General features: G+C 32.4%; 1 protein-coding gene and 1 long non-coding RNA gene across 13 annotated transcripts in view; both read right to left on the bottom strand.

Annotated features, from left to right (window-relative positions):
* Nucleotides 1-26,844, bottom strand: part of LOC149905061 (uncharacterized) — a 131,621-nt gene that overhangs the window by 11,437 nt on the left and 93,340 nt on the right. For 5 of the 11 annotated variants that reach the window (XM_090106120.1, XM_090106121.1, XM_090106115.1 and 2 more), the window contains 13 exons: nt 22,079-22,171; nt 21,301-21,446; nt 20,854-20,920; nt 20,712-20,747; nt 19,578-19,788; nt 19,279-19,393; nt 19,048-19,080; nt 18,527-18,592; nt 17,279-17,364; nt 12,820-12,989; nt 7,533-12,023; nt 7,288-7,347; nt 1,015-1,178 (listed from right to left, as the gene is read on the bottom strand). In XM_090106120.1, the coding sequence (XP_089962246.1) occupies nt 1,015-1,178; nt 7,288-7,347; nt 7,533-12,023; nt 12,820-12,989; nt 17,279-17,364; nt 18,527-18,592; nt 19,048-19,080; nt 19,279-19,393; nt 19,578-19,788; nt 20,712-20,747; nt 20,854-20,920; nt 21,301-21,446; nt 22,079-22,171 (5,738 nt within the window). The remainder of the gene's footprint in view (nt 1-1,014; nt 1,179-7,287; nt 7,348-7,532; nt 12,024-12,819; nt 12,990-17,278; nt 17,365-18,526; nt 18,593-19,047; nt 19,081-19,278; nt 19,394-19,577; nt 19,789-20,711; nt 20,748-20,853; nt 20,921-21,300; nt 21,447-22,078; nt 22,172-26,844) is intronic. The other 6 variants (XM_090106116.1, XM_090106117.1, XM_090106123.1 and 3 more) reach the window with 6 other exon arrangements.
* Nucleotides 24,098-25,526, bottom strand: LOC149905063 (uncharacterized). Of its 2 annotated transcripts, XR_016457129.1 has the most exons (3): nt 24,970-25,526; nt 24,782-24,843; nt 24,098-24,707 (listed from the first exon to the last, which is right to left on the bottom strand). It is a non-coding gene; the product is annotated as an uncharacterized LOC149905063 (long non-coding RNA). The 2 variants fall into 2 exon arrangements; XR_016457128.1 differs by having other exon boundaries at nt 24,098-24,843.

The raw sequence follows: 26,844 nt of genomic DNA, 5'->3' as shown, positions 1-26,844 counted from the left end.
AAAAACAAATAGAATTATGTCTCTGTGCAACCAAATACGACAATATTTAATGATATTGACATCAAATTCAGAATCAAATTGTTAGAATCAACAAAGTTTAAGAATAGGGGTGCTTTTAAACTTATATAATAAAATATTACTTAAATTATAAATTATAATGTGCAATAATTTTATATGATTAAATTGCTGCTATCCTAAAGCTATACAAAATACAGTTCTATACGATATCTCCCCTTTAAAATAATTCAGTATACTGAGGTAGATCTGGCAAGCGTCTAGTAGTGGATACCTATTAAGTATTATCTATTATTAAAATCAAACGATTACTTATATTCAGTTTTACGTCAATTTGTTATTTAAAGTTCCCTACGTAATTAGATATTGATCAAACTAAATAGCGTGTGGGTTCCGTAAGTAGATTAAAGAGAACATTATCTAAGAACCGTTGACTGGCAAGATAATCGCAATTTTCCGTTCACCCATTCTTGGAATTTTATCACGAAAATCTTTGGTTTTTCTGTTTTAAGTATGTGAAAGGCTTTCATTAAGTTTATATTCGTTTTAATTTCTCGATTTGCTCTTAATACAGTCTGTTTTTATTGTACATTCAGATTTTATAATAATACCTACAACAAAACTTGGACAGTTTTTATTAGTATTTAGTAAAATTTGAGAGTTTTTATTTTTATACGACGCGAATCGACATCAATGTTATCTTTTAAATACACTTTCCTTTTTAAGTTAATTTATAAGTTTTTGTAGTTATTAATTCCACCACAAAAACTATCTAAATCTTATTTGAATCGCCATTTTCCTACAGTATATTTATTAGATCAAAATCGACTATTACCGAAAAATCGATCATCAAGTATTTCTACACTCCTAACTTAATTTTTTATTTCACATTTAGCTCATGTTCATACCAAACTCATATTTTTAGGTCACTTTTATCCAGCTTTTCAACTGCAAATTACTATAACTTTTTGCTCATAATCATCATCAAATCATACGCACCTGTAAATACTTATTCCGTTTCTGCTCTCGATAAAGCTGTTTCATATGCTCCGCTTGTTGCCTGGCCAGCTCGCGCTCCGGGACGAGCGGCAGCGGGTCGTGCCGCACCGGGCATCGGTAGTGGATGTTCACGTCGCTTTCTACGTAGCGCCGGCTTGGAGATTCTGGAAGGAATTGTGGAGTTAGATTATGTATTTTAAACGATTTTTAAAATACTTAAGTAATAGATGGAGATAAAATATAGTTCTTGTATTTTAAACTATTTTTAAGACATTTACGTAAATAGTTGGAGATTCTGCAACAACTGTTTTTTGGTAGGATCCCCATTTTTAAGAAATTGTAAGTATCATGAAGGTATCATGTAGTTGAAGGTGTGGGGTGATACTTAAAGGTATTAAGGTCTATTATAAACAGTTATAATCGTTTTGTGTGAATTATTGATAAGCTAGTGTTCGTAGACGCATATCCAAAAAAAAACAAAAGAAAATTATTTAATAAGTTCGACGTAAAATAGTTTAAAATATTTTATTTATATAAATTAAATTAAATAATAACCAACACATCAATTCAACATAACTTGTGTCTGTTTTGTAAGTTAACTGGAAGTTAGCATAGACAAAATAAAATGTTCTAGTTAAGTTTTAGTTGATATTACAGCTGTTATTTTAGCAACTCTATCTTTACTTGAAAACCGATCAAGTATCAATAAACGCTGCTTAGCAGACCGAAAACAATACAGATTAGGCAATTAATTTCATAATGATTACAACAATGGTAAATAAAAATGATACTTTACGTCATTAATGAATTACTTAGAAGAGTGAAAGTCAACGGAAACATCGGCGATCGGTGCTGTAACAGACATCGATATTTCGTATGATTATGTGACGATACGTAATATAACACATCAGAGTAAACCGGTTTATGTACTACGATAACTACTATGTCGGAAGTAGGTCGGAACGAAAAGCTTGACACGCTGTTGATTTTCATCTAACGCTGTTTGTATTAAAAGCGAATTTTAGACGGTTCTTTGCGATGCTTTTTTATAGCCCGTTATGGATATATATAAGTATTAATAATTTTTGGCTATGTAGGTAACTAGGTTATCGACTCTATATCGACTCTTTTCGACCTCAGAATTACTTTTAGGTATCAAATATTATATTCTATCAACATCAAATGTATATAAAATATTTTTTTCTTTTTTATGTAATCTGACACGGAAAAGAGAACAGGTAGGTAAATACATATTATTATTAATAATGATATTTATAAGGAAATTAGCATTAAATCTTAGAGTATGAAGACTATGAAGGTAATCCTTGACTTACGAAGACGGCAATAGTTATATGGCTTTAAAACGCACTTCTTATAATAATCGATTATGTAACGTACATTAAATATTATTTATTCATACCTATATGTATCAAAATTATAAAAAATAATTCTTGCTTAATCTAATTATTAGGTATATAGTGGGTATACAGATATAATTATAAAATACTTAATATCGGTCAGTAGTGACAAACAGATGATGAAATACTAATTTTGAATAATTATGAGATCGAATAGTCATTTGAATTATGTTTCGCATTAATAACAGGTACTAAGTATTAAAGCTATAAATTTGCATTTTTACTTACATAATTTGAATGCCCCCGTTATACACATATTAATATGATGCGAATTAACCTCTGCTATTATTTAATAAAAGTTTGAAAATCGGAAACACACTTCGAAACTGAAACTTTATTCTTTTTATAGAAATTGTTGTATCATTGACCTTATATTGAGGGCATTATTATATAAATATTGTTTTCTCTAATCAGTAGCTGAAAACGGTCATTGCAAGTTTTTCTTATATAAAGGGAAATCCCTTAACATTTGCCCACAACTCAACTTTCTCTGAGTAGTTAGGTATGTCTAGCACGTGCTCACTTACATAAACACGAGTTTCTCGCATCAAGTACTTGAAATGAACGTGTATGGAAATCGTTAAACACATTAAATGAAGTCTCGAAACGCCTACAATGTCTATTTTATGGGATTCATGTCGATAATGACAATAATTGGAAAACACGGTACATAATATGATATATTTGATTTGTTATATGAGAAATGTTTCGTTTAGGAAGCGAAGAATAGGTTCGACTGCATTATAGAGTAGAGACTACATGGTAGAGTCATGGTAGAGCTAAGGAAGAGAAGTAAATTCGCTTTGGAAAATGATATCTCTCTTTTTGATTACAATCTTGGGATGTTCTGTTTGTTTTGTATTTTAGTTAATCACAATCGACGGTAACACCAGTTTGTTATCTGTATAAGAGGAATATTATTTAAGGGAATGTTTAAAGTTTATTTTTCCTGGCAAGGAGAGTTCTCGTTATACACAACATATAGCAGTAAATTTAAGATTTAGTACTATACTTAATTATGTTGATTCTCTTTGCAAATAATATATAATTTATGAGATCTCTTATTGCTTAGTAGTTATCGTGGGATAATATTTCACTGCTTGAAATATGAACTGCGGTTACTAATAAATTGTGTACAGAGCACAATAAAGGTTATATTCATTGAAGAGGATACAATGATAACAGAATGGTTATTTCCTAAGCTTAAGATGAGTCGTTTTTGACCCTTTGCTCGACTTTGGAGATTATTAAAGAATAGTTATTGCAATGTTTACGATGGAAGTTTTTTTTAATATGCTATTCTCTTTTTCTAAATGGTGCTTAGTTGGTAATAATATTTTAATAAAAAAAAAAATATTTTTAATCATGCAATAGAGTTTGCTAATCCAACTACTTAATCCAGAGACAGTATCAATTATTCGACGCGTATTTTTCAATCAGCTTTGGTATTGATTACACAATTTGTCTTTAATGGCTTAGATTGCCCTTTTTTAAACCTTGCGTATTAACGTTTTTAGTTAAACCATTAACTATAATATTATCTTAATAAAAAGTATTAACACAGTACAGAACAATAACAGAATAAAATTTAACATAAACATGAATAGAAAACTTTTTTAAAATATTTTTGGCATCTATATACATAGTAAAAAAGGCACTTCAACAAACCGTTCGTCGCGATCTTTTTTATCTGTTTCAGTATTCCCATTTCAGTAGACCACAAGTTCACAAATATCACTTATCCGTCCGGTCCGTTTGTCACCGGGCCGATGACTGACGAGTGATCACGTTCACTTTCATCCTCTCCCGCCAAAGTTAATCATGTCGCCATCAATGATCAAGCATCAAGCGTTTATGGTTTTATTTTCACGACAAACATTTGCGAATGGTCGCTATGCTAGGCGATTATCGTCAGCCATCAAACAGATCTCGCTTGGATTTTGCTTTTATTGCAGTCGAGTCGTGCGATTGTAGAAATAAAACGCTAAAAATCTGAGCCCGAAATGAGATTGTAAATATTAGATAAGAGAATTAAGCTTTGGTTTCTATAATTTCATTTTGTTGTTTAATTCCATTTTTGAACATTAGCCTCGACCTAAGGCTGTTTCTATTTTTTGATAATTTATTTTCATGGCTATTGCAAACATTCATATAACATTTAGTTTTCTGTAGGGGTATAAATATACAAGTGCGAATCGAAAAACTTAATATAATTTCAAGAACATTTTAATAAATAATGATTATAATTAGCAACGTAGCAATAATAAAGATATCGTTACTTAAATGATTATCACCTATGTTCATGGAATGTGTGCATCGAATCTTAGTATTTATCAGAAGTTAATGTGCATTGTTTATGAATCACAATGAGTGTAACAATGTTGAAATTATCTGATAGTTTGGGAGCAACGCATTAAATTTTAGTTCAAACCTAAAAATATCGAAATATCTATGAAAATAACTGCCAACATCGATGTTGCTCTACATTACACACGTTAACTCTTAAAAAAAACGTTAGGATTTCCGCTACTACCGTGAACCATGGTCGGTTGTAATTTTGGTACGATTTTATTTAATGTGATACATACGATTATGAGCCAATTATAATAATATAGGTTAAGGACATAAAAAGGTAGACAAATTAATTTAGAAAGAAGAATGTAGAGTCGTATTTAATACGTCACATGCGGAACTTTTTTATTAATTATAATTACCGTTAAAGTAACCTCTACATACGATCTAGCCTGGGACTTTTTAGTTTAAAAAAAATTGCAACACGAAAACAGTCAATTAATGATGTTATTAGATTTATAGACGTTCCCTACTATGGAGTAACAATTTCCCTCAATACTAACGTTTATTGATTAAAGAGTAAATGATAACGATCACGCAACGCTTGGGCGTACTTACTAAAAGGCAATGGAGCGTATACATCTGGATATTTGTCTGTCCTGTTGCCCCAGTTTGTGAAATCATGGAGTGTATGCCGCTGTGGGTTTACTACCATTTCACCAGTCTTTTCACGTAAAATTACATTTTTTGTAATGTTTTCACCCTCGTGTTCCAATTCTGGTTTGTTATTCACGTATGTTGATTCAGTTTCATTTTGAAAATGAACTGTGTGTCTTCGAATGTTTACAGTGGTATCGTCCGAATTTTCGTTTAAAATGTCATCTTCTTTACATTTTTCACCCTCCAGATTCAACTTAGATACTGCATTCTCATGTGAAAAATGGACATCATTTTCATTTTTATTTAATGCTGTATAAATACTTGAGGAATTTGATGATAAAGAATCTCGGTGACTAATAGAACTTGAATTATCAAGAAGTTGTTGAAATTTATAATCATCTGTTTGTTTTGTAGGATCACTTGTAGCATCTTTTAGCGATTCGCAAGTAACTGTATATTTAGTAATAATGATTGTGCCATTATTTTGCACAACACGTTCATGACTTGTCACACTTTCTGTGTCACTTTTCACCACTGAGTCGTTTGGAGTACTTTCTTGAGAAAAATATGCACCATCATTTTGACTCGTTTCTTCTGGGTCTTCACTGTCATCGTATAGTAAATTTTTTTTGACGTATTTATTTAGCGCTAACAAGGACTTCGACAAAGATCCCGATAACGGAACATCACTATAAAATCCATCGTCATCTCGTAAGTTAATATTTGCACTCGCACTATTGTTTCGGTCACTCAAATTCATTTTAATGTATTATTTCATTACTTGGCTAGATTTTAACACGGATAGCGCGAAACTGAACCCGGTTGAGTAGATAGCGACTATCAGTACTTAATACGTAGGTTAGATAATGTCAAAGAGATAAGTTTTAAAACACCAAGAAACTATTTATTTATTATATTTCCACCGAATAGAACCGATCTCAATAAGGAAGCGTGGCGCACTATTTACAAACGAAAAAACTGCCTCGGTGACCTTAAACTCTGACGAATTCAGTGACGTAAATATCTTGTCGGCCTTTAATGATCTTGATATTATGTAGATAATAATTGGTATAAGAATATGAAAATAATGGCCAAAACCACACACATTCACTTCTAAAGTAAGAATAGACAGATCAATAGTTAACAAAGACTATTGTTTCATTCTTATGGTTTATAATAAGACGTAATTGCTTGCCTACTAGAAAAATTACAACATTTTCCTAATTCCTACGTTTTTACACATCTTTTCAGCTATTGTTATATACAAAAACATTTTTAAATGAAATGTGGTTTATTATTATCATTATAATTAGTAAATATTTAATTGCTATTTAAATATTACAGCTTATATACAGGGTGTCCCACTATTGGTATACTAAGCGCGAAGGAACTTGTAGTTTTGCATACACTGATCACGTAAAAAATACTTTAAAAAAAAATTACGTCCAAAATTTTTTGCTAAATTTTTCCTGAAAATCCATGTTTTCTTCTCTAGCTTCGCGTAGCCGGCATATACCGCTTCTCTAATATGAGCATTTTATCTATGAAAACATAATCTTAAACGATAGCTCACGTGCTGGTGGCAAAGTTGGGCGGCTCGCTTGTTATGGGTGTACACATAGAGTTTTAAGAATTCATCTATTTGAAAAAAAAATGCGTCTGGAATTTTTTAATTATTTTTTACGTACTCAGCGTATGCAAAACTATAACCTCCTTTGAGCTTAGTATACCGACAGTGGGACACCCTGTATATAAAAAAAAAATAAACGCTTTCTAAGTGTGAATGAAATAAATGTAGGAGCTATTAACATAATTTTAAAAGTTATAGTTTTCATTAAAATAAAATAATAAATAGTATTAAGTTGGCTATAGCTAAAAAATTAAAAATAAATGCAAAAATTACCTGAATCGGAGATGCTGCTGTGTTGCATTCGACGCGGTGGCTCCGGGGCAGAATCGTTTTCTATCAGAATATAATAAAATATGATGGTATGGTTGAAAAACATAAGAGATAAACCGTAACTAATAAGTTTTATGGCAATCTCCACAAACAAATGAAATGAAAAATAAAAACGAACATCGATTAACTCCAAAATTAAACAATAGTTAATTGAATGTATCAAAAACATAAAAAAATAAAATATTAACCTTTAAATTTGACTGTGTTTCGTGGTGTGACAAACGATGCTAGTTTGTAGGGCCACTCAGCTGGTGGTGGGCGGGGTGGCGCACGGGGTGGCTCATAGCGGCTGATCGGCCGGTGCACTGACGGGTCAAACTGCTGGCCCTCAATTGTATCACTTTTTAAAATAGAACTTAGTTTCAATGGTTCCTTGAAAACTGATTTTTTAATTTCCTTTTTTACAGGTGATAATCGACCTCGAACGTAAGTTTTCGGGTCCGCAATAGATCTATTGTTATCACTCGGTTTTGGATATTGATGTGCAATCCAAGATCCTTCCAAATATGGTGCTATATCTTTCAATTCACTCACATCAGGGGCAGAGTTATAGATTTGACCTAGAATGGACATAACTTCGAACCTTTTTCGAATTCTTTCTACTTCTCCAGGCCGACATTCAAACGCTTCTTCAGCCGAACGAGAACGTGGAGTAGTTCGCCTCCGAAGCGCGGCCAATTTTGATATTATGTCAATGTGAGGCATAAAGCGATTTTTCGACCTAAGAGGTACTCGCGCTACTGTTAATGATGTTTTACACGATTCGCTTTGTTTTCCTAATTTCTCGGTGCAAAGGCAGTTTGTAATATCATTTCTAGTTATTTCTGGGTTGCTACGATGTCGTCTTAATCCTCCGACCATGGAGGGTGAATCGAAGCGTCGCGCTAGACGGCGAACTTCCCCAACACGCGCCAGTTTAAAGTAAGCTTGCCAGTATCGTTCCGTATCGGGCGACGGGCTTCGACTTCGCCAGATTGTCTCGTCACTAGAGCAACGTAGCGTGTCAGGCGTACGTCGATCGTTTATGTATAACTCTGAGTAAGGCGAAGGTGATCTTGAATGTAGGTCAGGTTTTAAAGGCAATGATAAAAATTTATTTTTCTCGCTTTCACCAAAAAGTTCCTTAATGTTCGTACATGATTGTGAATGTGGTATTTGTTCTTTGTTTATTTCTAATAAAGTTTTATTTCCTTGGGATGCTTTGCTTTCTGTACTATTTAGAATGCTATCCTTAGTAGGCATATTTTGTACAGATTCAAAATATTCTACCTTTTTCTTAACTTCTTTTTTTGGGGCTACGTATATAACTGTTGTGTTAGATATATCAGAACCACCTGTCTCCGTTTCACTAGCAGAAGATTGAGTAGGTTCTTCCTTTTCTGATGCATATATTACATGTCTTTTATGGTCTAATAATTTATTTAAAACATTATTTGTTTCTTTGTTATTTGGCATTTGAATTAATGATTCATCATCATACTTTTTAGGTTCATTATTTGTCGATTGATTAGTAGTTTCTTTGTTGATTCTTTTTATAACTTCTTTACTCAATGTTTGAGATATAATTTTCTTTTCATTTTCACTTAGTACCATTTGCATTTTATTGACATTATTTTTAATTTCTTTATCTGTAGTAACGGGACAAATTCCCGCGATTGATTCTGATTTGGTAATTTCATTTGTTTTTGGAGAATTAGTATTGTTCAATGAGCTACATCTGACATGTAAATTTGAGTTAAAATTGTTCCTTTCTCCTTTGACTTCAATTGTAAATTTATCTAAATTTTTATTAGATTTAGACTCTAATTCTTTGCTATAAATGGCATTGAGTTGGTCTTTTAACGCATTGACTTGATCTAAAGATAAACTACTCCAAAGACGATTACCGATGCCAATTTTCTTTCTTAGATCACCGATTGATAATTCTTTGCTTTGTTTTACGTGTTTAACATTTGAGTTGCACTTAACAGGCTCATTTTGATTATTTTTTCTGTTTATATTAATTGCTGTTTCTGCTACACTTGTTCCTCTCCATAGAGGTTTATATACATCTTTTAATAAAAATTGGTCTGTGTCATGAGAATCGTATAATGATTTCTGTAGAAAGTCATCCTTTAGATCTTCAACTGATTTTTCTTTTACTTTGAGACCTCTTTCTTTATCACAATTCCATCGAAAATCTTTCACATCTCTTGGATAAAACAAGAAATCCTTTTCATTCTGAGCAATTTTAAGTTTTTTATATAAATTATTTAGTTCTTCTTCAGCTCTTTCTATAGCACGAATTTTTTTCCATCTATCAAAGTCAATAATTTCTTCATCTCTTTTTCTGTGGCGCAAATCATTGATAGAAGTTGATTTCTCGAGTTCACCAACCCTTTCAAGATAAGAATAGTATCTATTCAATTCACGAAATCTTTCAGATCTTTTTTTTGCATTTTGTATATCATATACATACTCCTCATATTCAGGATCGTTACACTGAGCAATTGTGTCACTTTTAGATTTAGATTTGAGTGGAGGTAATATATCTACTTTATTTGAACTATCAACGCTACGTGGCCTTGATTCTATCATACTTTTATGCTGTGTTTTAGCGCTGTGAATTCTTCTGTACGATGGCGATCGTATTGGTATCGGTGAGGTAGAGTGGCTTCTACTTTGATTGGCAGGCTGTTTCACAACTTTTGGTGAAACAGGTCTTGAGGTTTGTGAAAAGAAAATTGTAGATGGGGTAAATTGTTCTTGATAATCTGCTTTAGAATCGGTATATTCATGCGAAAAATGATTAACATGGGGTGAAAGAGGGCGAATAATATCACCTGATCGTGCAGGTCCTTTTTTTACATTTTTGTTGAGAGCAGAAATTGATTTTCTCTGTGGCTTTGTATAAACAATACTGCGTGGACTTGTTGCATCACTGTTGCATATCGAAGTGTAATATTCTATTGGTGGAGTTTCATCATTATCTTTTCTATGAAATATTACAACAGGGGATTTGGGTCGGGATGTTTGAGAAAAATATAATTTGTTGGCCGGAGGTTCACTCTTACTTCTTACTGTAGATAATGATGAAGAGGATCCAAACTTATCACTATAGTTTACTAAACTTTCGAATTTTCGAATTCTACCATCCATTCTACCCGGCCAAGATATTGACCGTGGGCTTTCACTTCTGATAGGGCTTGAAGTTTTATCCCACATTTTAAACTTCGAAAGAGATACGGGCTTTCGGTGTATTAAATATGTATTTAAGGCACTAGGTAGAGCATTTATATTATAATCTGGATGTGACAGAAAATATTTTGCTTTTTCTTTTACGTTACTTTTAACACTTGTATCTACGACTACTGGAAAATTAACATTTCTACAAAACAAGTTTTGAAAAAATGAATTTGTCATGACAGCATCATGCGTTTTTTCTATTTCTTTAGAGTTAATATTTTTAGGATTTTCTACCCTCCTCATATTACTTAAGTCGTCTCCAAATTGGCTACTACATGTGTCTCCATCATACTTTTCCTTGTTTTTATAAATGGTTAAATCCTTTTTACTACTGTCTTTTGCAGATTTCTGTGGTGAATAATATTTATATTTATTTAATTGACCAGGATTAGGACTCTTGGGTTTTATGGTAATAGTTTCCAGAGATTTTTTCTTTTTTAGATGATTAATTGATGGTGATTTTATATTTGACGACTTTTTAACCAGTGAGCAAATGTTTGATGATGATTTAGAAACATTTGAAATGGTTTTCATTTTGTGTTGACGATCGTCCTTTTTATTTACCAAACAAGGTGTAGATTGGGTGTAAGCATTCACAAATTTCAGTTTTTGAATTTTTTCCGAGGTACGGACCATATCACGGCTTTTATGTGTTACACCTAGAGATATGGGTGATTTTGTAGAAGTAATTATAGGTTTATTACTAACTGTCCTTGATGAAGTGATTTTACCATTTTCTACATTCTTAGCTCTTAATTTAGATATATCTATTCTTTCATTTCTTTTTTGTGAACCCCATAGTTTATCAATGGGTGTAACTTTATCCAATATATTTGTTATAGGTGTTTTTCTACCTGCCCCGCCTTCAATCACTATTGACGACCCTCCGTATCTACTGCGACATGTTGTGTTGTATTGTATAGGGGACATGGTTTTTCTTGGTGAGCCAAAGCTGCTTGTACCGACCGTTTTACTGCCACTTTCCATAGTTTTATGTTGAGATTTCTGTACACCTGAACTGACAATGCTTTTATTTTTAGTCAAAGCCGGAGGTGCTGACGAAGATGCAATTCTAACTGGTGTTTTTAGTTTAGAATCAGACGGATGTCTAAGAATTACTGTATTTTGTCTATTTAGTTTGTTACTTATTTTTTCTTTTATTAGATCTACGTTAGAAGGTACTTTTGTACGGTTTGGAGATACGGCCTTCGGTTTTGCTGTTACAAGTTTCAGTGTATGGCAACTTCTTGAAGATATTCTTCGAGGCGGTGGAGGAGGTATTAATCCTTCTTCTTTAGCAAAATATTTTTCATTTTTACTCTGATCTCTAAGAAAGTCCGTAGTTATACTTGTTATAGGATAGCAGATAACTTCATGCAGACTTGGAGATTTTTTGTGGACTCTGATTTTAGTCAACGTCGACGATATTGGAATGTATTCGATTTCAGATTCCTCTGTGAAACATCCATCTTAAGTCATTAGTACTCCTTCCTTAGTTCGTTAGGCGTGTGTGTGCCCTGTTATAAATAAATTACGTGAAAGCCTTTATGTCTAATGTGGAACTACAATTGTGCTTGAAACGTTCAAAAAACGTGTTTATATGTGTTGCTTTATTTTGGAGTAAAACAATGTCATAAAATAAGGTGAAAGGTAAAAGAGACATGCGGTAGTTTACCTTGTTTCCAGCCATATTCCAAGTCCCCAGAACCTTTATTATATAGTTAAAAGAATAGCCAGCATGCATATAAGTAAAATTCTAACTTACCTTAAGCGGTCGTTGTTATAGAGTAAATGCGGTTAGATAGAGCATCATAAAAGTAATTATGTTTTGACCTCGTCTGACAATAGCCCACATAGCAATCTATACGTGTCCACTACAAAATTGACCTTGCGTGGTATCCGTTATAATTACATGTTGAAAAACGCATCATTGTCGTATATAGATGTTAAAAATTTGATCCCGAAGAAAGAAGTAAGCATTATACCGCCACCGAAATATTCATGCTTCCAATTTTCCAATAAACAATTTTAAGGATAAATCCTAGCGTACGGTTCATTGTACCCAAAAATATTAGAACTAATGTTTAACACTGTCAAATCTATTAAAGTTATTATGGAAACATTACGGATTCATTAGATAAAAAAAATATAAATTTTTGTTTTTGAAAAAGATGAGAACAATTTGAGAGGAAATGTCTTTTATGAAATTCGATTATATATTGATAGTACAACATTTTTTTATAAATTTACCTGTTCTAGGAGGTGCTGGAGACCTGAATCCCCGTAATGGGGGTTCGCCCCCAGCTTGTAAGTCCCTGTAAGCCGCGCGGCGTTCCGCTGGGGACAGCGGCGCCTCCGTGTCTTCGCGTCTCTTGAAGATCAGCGTCGAGTCCGACTCGTATCCAGATTCTTTTAAAGCCCTATTAATAAATATATTACATTATTATTAGTTTCACACTGCAGATTCCATTAAGGTATACATAAGATTATACATAGATTTTGGAACCAACTGGTCCTAGAGAATATTTGTAATTTGTAATTCGCTAACTGGAAAAAATAAAAAAATGTCGGGCAAGTTTACGAGGTAAAACTATTATATGGGTATATATAAGGTCCCTGTTTTCCCGTAAATAAAACCGATTAAAGAATATTAATAAAATCTATAATAAGTTTATGTGAATAAGAAAATACAACATTTTAATGATACCCTTTATCTTCATAAATACATTACACTATATAAATATAAAAAAATTAAATAATGTATTACATAAGAATCCTATTGAACTTGCACATCACTTTCACACTCCATTTAAACACTTATAAGTTGGTACTTATTTAAATTTACTACTCATTTTTAACATACATAATACAAATAACTACTTTTAAGTATAAATTAGAAAAGTTCCTATCATGTAAGTTTTGTATAGAATTATATTAATTTAAATCTGAGGGTTCCAAACAGTTTCGAATCGACTGCGAAGGCGATCTTCAAAAACTAAGTGTAAAATGACTTTTTGTTCTTAGTAATAGCATTATAAGTTTAGTATTTAACGTAGTTTTTATGATATATTCAAAGATATGTATATTTCATGGGATATTATGGCATTGGGTAGATATTAAACGTAATCACAACAAACTTACATACATAAATCACCACACATACAAAACACTACTTCACATCCAACACCGCTCACAAAAAAGTCAAGCATTTGAATGTATAAATCCTTTAATAAAGTGTTTCTTAAAATATGATCAACTTCAGCTTTTTGTATTGATTAAGCATCGAAAAAAAAAAAATTGGTTATGATAATATGAAACTAATGTACTACATCTAGAAAAATTCGACTCGTTTAACACTATAATATCCGATTTGGATGCAGTTTCAGTGAATTGCATCCAAGTTGACGAAATATACAAGAACAAACAACTTTTACGGAATGGTTCTAATTTCTTTAATGTAATTACTATAAACATACGAAGTATACATCATAACTTCGATCTATTGACGGCTTTTCTTACAACGCTTCCCATACAAATGGAGGTCATTGTTCTTACTGAGTGCTGGTCAAAAGAAGGTGTTCCTCCACCAAACTTAATCGACTACAATGTGTATTATACTAATAAATATTTGAATCAGAATGATGGAGTGGTAGTATATGTTAAGAAATCATTAGAAGCTGTTTCCGCCGAACCTGAAATGGTGGATGGTAATTGCTTGATTCTTAACATTGATAAATACTCCATTGTCTGTTCATATCGACCACCTTGTTATACAAATCCACGACCGTACTTAGAACGATTGGATACAATTCTTAAAGAAATAAAACAGCAGCACGTAATTTTTACAGGTGATATAAATATTAATACTATCTGTAACGACATTCAAAGCGCTCATTTAAACGAATACTTGTGTATTTTAGCTTCTCATGGTCTGGAATTGGGTGTAACATGTCCGACAAGATTAAACAATTGTCTTGACCACTTTATGGTTAAAACGACTGATGAATGGCAAACTATGGTGTTTCCACCCTTAACAGATCACAGTCCTATTCTACTACAAATAAGAAACAACAAGATCGCAAGATTGAAAACCGATCTTTCAATACAAGTACTAGATTACCCATTAGCATTGGAAAAGATTAGTTTAATAGACTGGACCCAGTATTTTTCTTTGCGTGACGTTAATCATTGTGCTGAGTGTCTTGTAAACAATATCAGTGGAATTATTAAGGAGTGCACTACGGTTAAGTATTTGTCTAAAAAGAAGGCGCCTCTTAAACCATGGATAACAACAGGAGTAGTAAGATCAATCCGTAAGAGAGACAAATTGCATAAAAAAGCCAAGTTAAGACCTAGCGACATTGAAACAGTAAGCGCATATATAAAGTATAGAAACACTTGTAATAAAATAATCAAATCTTTAAAACAAAAATACTATCAAATGCAATTACAACACAATGAGAAAGATATTAAGAAAACATGGAATATTATAAAGGATGTATGTAATATGAAAGTGAAGAATGACTTACCCACGGAGCTTCTTACGATTGGTAGTAACACTAAAGAGTCTTTAAACAAAATTAATAATTTTTTCACAACTGTCGGTGGGAGTTTAGCTGAAGAGATATTAAAAATATTACATAAGACTGAAAACGATCTCGCGAATCAAATTAAATCGTCAACTTCTATGATTCATTCAATGTCTTTTGTACCTACAGATTCCTACGAAATTGGTAAAATTATCAATGAATTAAAGGCTTCTAGTGCTCCTGGGCTTGATGGTATATCAAGTAGGCTTATTAAAGAAGCAAAAGAATTTCTAATTGGTCCATTGGAATACTTGTGTAATTTGAGTTTAGAACAAGGCCAATTTCCTGACATTTTTAAAAAAGCCATCGTGTCGCCTATTTATAAATCAGAGGACAAAAAAGATGTGACCAACTACAGACCTGTTTCGTTACTTCCAACTCTATCGAAGGTTCTGGAAAGACTAGTAAATTATCGCCTAACAAGTTTTCTAGAAAAGAATAAATTACTAACAAATTCTCAATATGGATTTCGGAAAAGAAAATCCACGGAAGAAGCTATATTGAGATTAACGACATTAGTATATGAATACCTAGATAAAGGGGACAAAGTTATTGGTGTATTTCTTGACTTTAAAAAAGCTTTTGATACAATTTCTATCCCGATACTATTATCAAAGTTGGAAAGCTTAGGTGTTCGCGGTCATGTTCATCAATGGTTTCAGAGTTATCTGTCTTGCAGAGAGCAGTACGTGAGGGTTAAAAACGATATAAGTGATGCCTCATCATGTAGATTTGGTATTCCACAAGGCAGCACGTTAGGACCTACCCTCTTCTTAATCTATATTAATAGTCTCCCTGAAGTAATTTCTACCGATACAGACATACAGATGTTTGCCGACGACACTGTATTGTTATTTCGCGGTCACAGTTGGGAAGAAGCCCACAGTAACGCTGAGAAAGGCCTGCAAAATGTCACAGCCTGGCTTGAAGATAATTTGCTTACACTTAATATCTCTAAAACGAAATACCTTTGTTTCACAAAGACAAAGACCTACGGCCCATCCACAAGTTTATCTATAAAACTTCACACATTTCCATGTAATAGGAGGTATTTGAGCAAATGTAATTGTAAAGTACTCACAAGAGCTTCATGTATACGATATTTGGGTGTTCTTCTGGATGATACATTGTGTTGGAAAGACCAGATCACCAATGTTTGCAATAGAGTTAGAAAGCTAATTTACATTTTCAAGCAACTGAGATCAGTAGCGAATAAGAAACTGCTTACTCAAACATACAAAGCACTGTGTGAGAGCTTAATAAATTACTGTGTGACGTCATGGGGTGGGGCCCCTAAAACAATAATGCTTGAACTTGAACGTGCACAGCGGGCAGTGTTAAAAGTTCTAATGCACCTACCATACAGGCACTCGACAGCGGATGTTTATGTACAAACTGGAGTTCTCTCAGTTCGTAAGATTTATGTTCTGAAGGCTCTGCTAAGATATCACCGTTTAATAGCTCACAAACTGCCTCGAATAAGAAAACGAAAACTACGGTGCCCTGTACCTATAACTAAAACTAGTTTTGCAAGACGACAGCTAAATTGCATTGTTCCAAGAATATATAATAAAATCCCGACTAATAACTTAAGCGCAATAATAAATATGACTACTAATCGGTTTAAAAAATTCATTATCAACTGGCTCAAAAATCTGGATTATCTCCAAACTGAAAGTCTCTTCACTTTTATTAAATAGGTGTCAAAATCAAAAACACAATTAATCATAATATTCCACTCACTGACACATACACACACACGCACACTCTCACACACACACACACACACACACACACACACACACACACACATACTCACGCTTATCCACCTGTCCAATTCATGTATCGTCATATATATATATATTATATTTATAATTAACTAGTAATTTTTATTCTTTAATTGTTATTAATCTGTAACTAGAATATTCTGTTTACGTATTTTATAATACTTGTATGAACTCATAAGGGAAGGCACTGTTTTCTGAGACACAGGTATTAACCTAGTTCAGAAGGCAGAGCAATATTGTGAACTAAGTATGTAAAATTTGCTAATAAATATTATTATTTTTTTTTTTTTTTTTTTTTTATTAATTACTTGAGTATGATTTTAAAGTACATACCTTGCCATGCTGGACTTTGATAATATAGTCGATGTGATATCTCTCTTTTCTTTTGGAGGCAGCGACGTTGTACTTGAAATGTTTTGCTGAAAAACCATTGTTTCTTTAGTGTGAATATTGTATCAAGTCTACAAAAAAACTTAGAGTAGACTTATCGAAACATTAGAAGTAAAAATACCCTTATTTACAGGGTATTTTTTTAAGTCTCAAATCACGTTTCCATAGAGCAGTCCCTATACTGGGGAAAGATTGAGTAATCTAACAATATTTAACTTCCAGCTTATGCTAGTGCAAAATTATATACAACCATGTCAAAGGGTGGTACATCATGCTTCAAAGAGAAGATATACAAGTTATTTGAGATATATTGTAAAGAATACTGAGAATTTTTGGATTTAGTTGTAATTTAACTAATGCTAAAACAATATACATTATACAAACGCATCTAACATAAAATAATACACACAGTTCAATCATCAATTTGTTATTTACAAAAATGAAAAGATGAATCAAAATAATTCAAACTCGAAATCAGTTTTAATAATTTTGATTTTAAATAATATGAAAATGAATTAAACTATGAAGTTTAATTAAGTTGGATTCGAGTTCAAATTGTACTGCATGCTTCAAATGATACGAGAATCTTATACAGATAAACCATTTATTTCCTACAACACAATTAAGAAGAAACTCAGGTCAAAATTCATGACTTCATACGCCTTTTTCTACCAATATTACTGAATGCAAGATAAAACATTTAAAATATCCTGTCCAAAAGGTATTAAAAATTCGCATTATATTTTTCATATAAATTATCATCTGGTTCTTTTAAGTTTAACAATAAATTTTCCTACTCCACTACACATACTGAACATAAAAATCATCTCCTTTTTAACCCATTGAGCCTCGAACGGCCCGATCGGTCCACGACACAATAGATTTTCTATTATGTCTGTCATTCCGGGGCCTGAGTTATTAAAAGGAATTGTTGATATTCAGAGAGGAAACATGTAGTACACACACACTTAAAATCATTTATTTTGACTCCGTTGCCGAAGCGACTGTGCTTTTCTTTAATACCTCATTCAACCACAATTCGAAATCCTACTTAAGAACGAACTACTCACTCCAGTATCTATACACAATACAATCTAACACTGACAATACACGTGAGCTTGTACAATAAGTACATCCAGCAAAGCAATAACACCGAAGGCGCATGCCTCATGCAAACATGTTAAACCTTACATTCTTCTGTATGGCACGAGCGAGCAAAGTCGAGTAAGGTGGGAGTGGGGTATTCTCGTCTAGCCACTGTTAGTGCCCCAGCAGCGTCACATCCATGTAGATTTAGCGTTATTAACAAAACTTCGAATTAATAACTTCATACATTTGTTTAATCACATTTAAGCAATTTCATTGGTCAATCCGGTTAAGCGAAATTAAAACACTCAGTTATACGAAATATTTAGGTAGAATGGTGGAAGCCTTGGTTAAGTCATGGTTATGGTGATAAAGTAACAATGAAATGCAGATAAATTTTGGCAACGAGGGGCTATAAAATTAATGGATGGTTAAAGACTCCATGCATGTTATGATATTTAACTCGACAACTACATACGAAATAATCCGTAAAGTTTGATAGTAAATAAATTAGCTAGAATCAGATATGATAACTAAAATGGTCACTAATTTTGTTAAATAGATTAAAACAATATGAGGGTTGTTATCACAAATACACATATAAATATAATGAAAAATTTTCGTACCCCATCAAAAATGTCCATGACCTCGTCCCACCACTAGAAAAGAAAAAAATCTTGTGGGTTTCTCTAAATACTAGGACAAGCTGTTAGAACCTCTTCTATTTATAATTATACCCGCTAAATATGTAATAGGCAATAGCTAAGAGAACATATGAGGGAAATGATAATGAATATTACGAATGTGGTTTACGTTACCCCATTAAAATATTAATTGGAATGGTGTTAATAGAATACCTGTTTTGCTTCTTTGTCCACTACGGAAGATTTACCAGGCGTGTAGTTTTCAATTTTCCCAGGCTGCGCTTTGTGTATTTCTTGACTAGCTCTCGTAGATGCCAATGTGCTGTATCTAAAATCAAAGATATAAGAAGGGTTGAAAAGAAAGGACTGATTCAGAACACCCAATAGGCATTCAACTAATTTGTAAGCAAATCCCGCAGAGATTCGGCCTCCCTCCAGCTCGTTGAGATATTTAGCGCGGATCGAAGTACGTGTACTTGCAGTACCTACAGATATTTTCATAGTAAACTCACTTGTTATTCGACATGTACATATCATTCCTGCGCTCCTCTTGCACCGAAGCGGTTCGTCGTCGAGGCGCTGTTGCCGCATCGCTATCGTACGCGTCGCTCCACGTGCCCGCAGCGAGCCGGCCAACGCCGCCCTCCGGTTCGCTGAGGTACCCGGAGCGCGGGTCGAAGTACGCGTACTGGGATCTACTGCTGCTCACTCTTTGTGGCTCGTCTATGGAGGAACAGTTTATTAAATAATTGAATCAAACTTTATTGCACTAACAAACAAACAATAATAATGTAATGCGTCTTATCGTTTAAAAGTGATTTTTTCCTGACAATCCAGTAATTTTTATTCAGGTTGAATAATGAATAGTTCTTTTAAACTATTTTTTGCGTAAAAAGGGAATGGTAGTCGAAAGTGTGAGTTGTGTTATCAGAACAGTCTTGGTGAAGTATAAATTATGTTAGGAGACGCTAACGCTCATATTTCGTTAACACTACACAAGCAATTAGTAATTAAGTAAAATGGTAAGTCCCTACATTAGCTTAAGTTTAATTTATTTAATTAGGTTTAAATTCATGTGGGGTTATCATTGGGCAACGTTGAATATGAAGGGAAATTATTTACAGATAAACTGTCTCGAGCTACCTACTCTACATTTAGAGCTAAAGATGTCATAAACTAATGAATTAAGCTGAATTATTAATAATACACAATTCTGATTAAAAAGCATTATTTTCTCAAAACTTTCCACAACCATTTAAAATGTTAGCATACACAATGTTATTGATCGATTTTGGTTTTGACATTCACAGATGAAATGTATGAGATACTTATATTTACATTTGCATTACAATAAAAATAACTATATTTTAATTAAGTTAAGAAAACGTAAACTATAATATTATAACATTTTTTACTATCGAATTAATATCGATAATAAGATAACAAAGTATTTTATTAGCTGTAAGGAATGGAAAATAATTTTCATTTTATTTATGAAAAGTTTAATATCTGTACGTTTTCTTAACTAAAAATTCAATTCTTGAGATTAAACCAATCGATGTTAAAGCTTTTAATGTTATTGTTTACAGCCAACGAGCACATATTATTAGAATTTAGATTTTTGATAATGTATAATTAATAATCACCTCTACGGCTTTTGTATCGTATTGTCACATAATCGTCTGAAAAAAGAAAATTTTGTTCCATGTTTAAACTTATTAAAATAAAAATAAATTATAAATGTCCCTTTAATTTAATAAAGTTTTAATTATTATGGTAAATACTCACTATCGTATTTGTTTTTGTGTATTGTGTCGTACATTTTCTTGTACCACCTTGAGGGGTCTTTAACTTCCTGAAAAGTGAAATAGTTTAATAAGTAGTTAAAATTATACCTAAACTCATTTATTTATTAATTCAATAATTAGACTTCTTTTTAGAAGAACTTTTGAATCATCTTAACATCTAAGCATTTTAAAATTTTTAAATGTCTATATTAGCAACCACTTTTCACGGTAAAAGATAACCCATAAATTATTATTTTTTAATTCTTTCCCGCCAATACCACAGATAACTAAATAGTTTTTTTGTTTATGGCAAGAAGATTATTGCCAGTGTCAGTGTCGAGTAAAAAATTAAATAGTTACTACGTTAACACATTATTATATATGTATTATTTACATTATTATATGTATTATTTATTATCTGTGAGTCTGTGACGTAAACTATACTTACAGATCGTAGAGCAACAGGCATGCCGTCCTTTGTGATTGGTCCGATTCCGTCGATTTTCTTTTGCGCATCCGACATCTTACGCTCGCTGTCCCTTGCTCTCCTCTCGCCCTCTCCCTCACTCACGTACCCGCGGCGTAATGCGTGCACTGAAACGTACAGAATAAAAATTACAATAAAATACAGTACATTTTTATGAAAAAAAAAAAATACGTGTGGCACTCGAGGACTGCCGCGGTAAAGCTATTGCATAGCATATCGCATCGCTGTGCCGCGGCCGGTTGGAATGAGGGGTGTTAGGTTTTTTTCGCTCAAAGTCTGAGATAAAAGCTATGCAATAGCTTAAAAAAAATGCTGTAATGATAGTGTTAAAATGTAATGTGCGTTCATTAAACTCATGTTTAATAACGTTTTTATATTTAAGTTTATTGATTAGAAATACGTAGGTAAGTGTATTTAGGTAAAATAAATAAAGGTTCCTTGAAGGGTATTGGATTGAAGGAATTTGAACGCAATCAATATGTGCATGAGCATTGAGCAGTGATCATACATCACATTACCATACATATAAAAACATACTTAAATTAACAAAATAAATAACAATACGACTTATACTGCATATTTACATATTATCACTGATAGACATTTTAAAGTAAAATATGCGTGAGTCACAATAACTTTCAGCTTTGTACAGTCAGTATACGTGGTTAATTAAATAATTATTTGTGTCAGTAAATGAAAGAACCACCCTTTCTCTATATAGTATGGGTATAAATAATACCTGGGTCGCCAGAAGGAGGTGATGGTCTGTCGCGCGGAAGACGAGCGTCTCTGTCTTGTTGCTGGTGCGTTGGTGCTCGAGACAGCTGGCCCTCTGAAAGCATAAAAAGAAAATGTGTTATACTAAATTTTATTATTAAGTACATAATTTGACTGAAGTATATACTATATAGTACCTATTACAAAGACAAAATTCATTATTTTTAATTACACTCATTCAAAAATATCTAAATATACGAACATCAGTCATCTTATCTATGATGTCATCTTTCAGTAAATTTTTGAATGAGTGTAATTAAAAATAATGAATTTTGCCTCACATAGCATCAGCTCATTTAGTACAAGTCACATCACGTTCACATTTTCTTAATCCGTATAATTATCATATAATATTGTTTATGAAAGGAAATCTGGATGAAACGGGACGTACCTACACAATATACATAAAGTAATGCATAAAAATGAGGAACCCCGTTATCATTTGTTGGATAACGGTAATGGGAAACAACGGCTACGTGTCACTGAATTTGTTTTTCCTCAGATGTTATTAAACTTTGTAATATCCCCAAGGATAGAGTTCAGAATGTTACTGATAGTGTCTCATTTGAATAGTTTTCACTAGTCATAGGAAGCAGCATGGTGCCTCCCGAAGTTTAATAATATCACCTGACCCTTGTCATTTTAGCATTACATCTGAGCAATATTACTTTATATTAGACTAACTGCCTCGCCGGATTTCTTAGGTAAGTGAGACGTATATTAATTTCCGACTTCCGTTTAGTCGTGAATAGATTAAGACATTTTCGTTATTCTCATATAAATATGTATTATGGTGATATAGAGAGAAAATAAATAACTCATAAACAGTAATCTTTGATGGCTATAATAAAATATTAACTAAATATTATCTACTACCCAATATCGAGAAGAAATAAATCATCTTTTACAAGCCTATGCGCCATAATATATAATACAGTATAGGTATACTATATTATGTATTAAAGTACGAGTAGGTACTCGAATTATGCAATTAAAACTATTGTGACCACGTAAAGTAATTAAATTTTAATTAATCGCACAGCACATTTTAATTAAGATTAAGAGGATTAAATAAGACGCGAATGAGAATTTGTAGTCATTAGAAAATGTTCAGATTAAGAGCACTCTGAAACTAATTAAGACGATACACAAAAAAAAATCCACTGCTTGGCGGGCGGAGTCTAATAGCTCGCTATCGCGAACGCCGGTGTGCGCGAAGTCATTCTTGCAAACTCGCCGCGCTGCCGCTGGCCGACTCGGGACAAACATGTATGGAGTCGTCATACAGTTATAATATTGTTATACATTTATTCAATTGTTGATTTATTGGTTTTATTTTCTTGCTTATAAACAAATAATCTTCTTTCCAACAACTACTTAGACATTATTAATAATTATTATTATTTCGTAATGTTTATTTTATTACAAAATAATACAGGTTATAAATAATCTTTAAAATAACAAAAAATATTGTTACTCTGAAAAAATGAAATGGTACTTAATAACGCGGACTACTGAATTGATTTAGATAGAATTTGATGCTGACGTAGATATTAACATCATGCCCAGAAATGAAAGGTACTATTTCTGAAAGAAGTTATAAACCCTAATTCTTCTCAGTCAAAGTCAAGAGTGGAAGATATCACTAATACAGTAAAACTGATGCGAAACTTTGGATGTTAATTTGTATATTTTTTTGTTAGTTGTTACTTAATCACGTCAAGACTACATTACCAATTTTGATAAAATATAGCTAATTGCCTGGATTTACACATAGGATACTTTTTATCCGAACTGAACACTTCTGTGGGATAAAACAGGATTCACGATATAACCTAATTCCACGCGGGCAAAGCCGCGGTAGGAATGATATTTTTTTAAATAAAAAAATTGTTTAAAAAAAAACACAAAATATATTGACGCATGTATTTATTTTTTGCACTCTATTATAATTGTAATTATTCATTACAAATAATCAAAATAAAATAGCCAGAACAAAGTTAGGCCCTGGTAGGGTAGGTAGGCAGGTACAGCAATGTGAGACGAACACTGGCTTATTTATACCAATAATAATGTATTATAAACATTAAATTAAGTTTACTTTCTAACAACAAAAATACATAGATAATATTAGCTAATGTGAAAGCGAATCAACCAATCATCCCACAAAAATGAAATGTGCACACAAATATTCATCCAAATCGGTTCATGTCATTAGGAGGAGTGACTGCAGCGCCATCTTCCGGGCCCAATTGTGTTTCCAGATCACCCAGGAACTCAATTTAATATACTTACACAAAATTTTTCGAAATGAAAACTCACATTACTATGTAAATATGAATATAAACCTGTTTTATTACTAAGCAATTTCCCGCACAGGTGTAGTAAGTATAAATTAAATAAATATCAACATCAAATTCTTTATACAACATACTTATCTACCACCTTCTAAGAAATGTAATTCTTGAAATTATTTCGTATTTTTTTTAAATATAATACTACTCCAATGAGCTCCTGTTCCATATTATGTCCGCCATACTTCCACTAAGTTCACCATGATTTTTTATTTCTTTGCACTTTGTTGCTTTTTGCTAAAAATGGAATCATGCGATAAAACCAGTAGAACGTTGATAACATACATTTTTGACTGAATAAAGGTACTTACGAAGGAGTGGGTTCACATTGTGAACAATCAGTGGGTTTATTTTCCTTCTGGATTCCGGATTTCTGAAAAGATTATCTATGCTATAAATGAAAAAATCTTACACATTCGTTATGTACTTAAAACAAGGGTACATATCAAACATCGTCTATAATACAATTATCATAAAATTTAAAATAAAACCAACTTACTTCATTAATTTGTTCCAATTGTAAGCATTCTTTTTCCTCCAACCTTTATGTTTCTTCTTCTTATTTTCTTTATTGTCCCCATTTGTCTTATTTTGTCTTATCGTGTTGTCACCCTTTTTTACGATTGCGCGAGCGACACAAGTTCCCCGTGTGACGGCCGTAGCGGGAATGACTCGTGCAGCGATCGGGGTAGGAAGGTACAGGGCGGCTCTCGCTATATTGGCTGGTCGCGCGCTAATTTCAAGTATTTCTTGTTTATTTCAAAACCATCGCATATTTCAAAATTCTAAATCGGTAGACGTATAGGTTGTATATTTTATAGTTAATATCCAAAAAGTCGTAACTTTACGTTTGTTATTTTGAAGATGCCAGAGATTATAAAAAAATAACAATGAGAACTTTGTATTTTTTTTCTATCGAGAAAATATCATGGAATCATGTTTCTAAAACGGTAGACGTATTGTGTTACTATTGAACTTTCTTGTCAAGAATTTTCATCACGACAACTTTAATAATATAAAAATTACGAAGGTTTAAAAAGGGCCGTAAATGTTAGAAAAATTAATTCATCACCTTAAAGAATCGATTTTATTTATAAACCTTCAACGACAAGAGCTCGAATGGCAAACATAATTTGGCGGTAAATTATACCCCGTCTTGAAAATGGTTTATGAATAAATTATAAACTTATTGTTTGAAATGTTTCAAGTATTGTTTTCAAACTGTAAAGATACTGGCAAAACAAGCTATTTGCAATTCTCGACATTGTATTGTTTAGTCTCTTTGAAGACTTTAAGTAAATACGTGGAAATGATTCTAATTTGGCTTATATTTTGGTGTTATTGAATGAAACCTATTTGAATTTAATATTTAAATATATCTATACCTAATATTTGAAATGTCATTGTCTGTATGCGTAATAGCGTAGAGAAAGATAAATAGGGTAAGCTAAAATTAAAGGCGTGATAAATATCTGCCTTAATATTAGAAATAAGATTAAACTACAGCTGTGTGTCCGATGGGATATCTCATAGACATCCCAAACATTGCCTACGGGAATACAACAGACAAACTTTCATTCCATACTTAACCTCTATAATTTGTTCCTGTCAAAAAACTGTCACCATTTTATTATAACGACATATATAACTACGTAACAAAATACAACCACAATACCGTTCAATCTTATGGCAATACTCCAAAACAAAAAATAACTTATTTTTATGTTTTTACGGGGAATTTTGTTTCATATTGTTAACTTAAATGCATATGAAAGACTAGACGTATTAATTAGTTTCTCGGCTGACATTGCTCTACAAAATTATCTTGATAGGTATTATTTTCAGCGATTTGAAAGAACAATATATATTATTTAATCATACAGATAGTTCATGCATAAGAATTTAAACAACATATCAATCAAATTTTAGAGAAAAAGACCACGATCCAAACTGAAAATTCGGTTCCACCTGAAACGACTTTACTAACTTTTTGAGAGAATAGAAGAATATGATGTAGGTTGGTCAATATTATTATATGATTTTAAGTCTATTGACTAATAAGCTATCCGTTTTATTACACTTATATGGCCAAAATTATCTTGTAAGACAAAGGGCATATTATAATAATTAGGTAATCTAGTAAGAGATCATAACATTGTGTACTTTAAAATGTAGGAAGTTTAACATGTCTTGACAGTAGACATGCTATTAAAGATATTATCTACTCGTACTCCAGATAGCAATTACTTAAAGATATTAATTAATCAAAATAAGGGACCGAGTCATAGTGTCAAGCGTTACACGGAGTTTGCACTATGTTTGCTTAACCACACAAGATTGTTAATAATCTCATATTGTATTAAATTCAGGACGC

This window comes from Colias eurytheme, chromosome 10 (assembly GCF_061535395.1).
Source record: "Colias eurytheme isolate Ceu_HAF_F1 chromosome 10, ilColEury1 Martin Lab GWU primary, whole genome shotgun sequence".
Lineage (NCBI taxonomy): Eukaryota > Metazoa > Arthropoda > Insecta > Lepidoptera > Pieridae > Colias > Colias eurytheme.
This window is presented reverse-complemented; position numbering and strand designations above follow the sequence as displayed.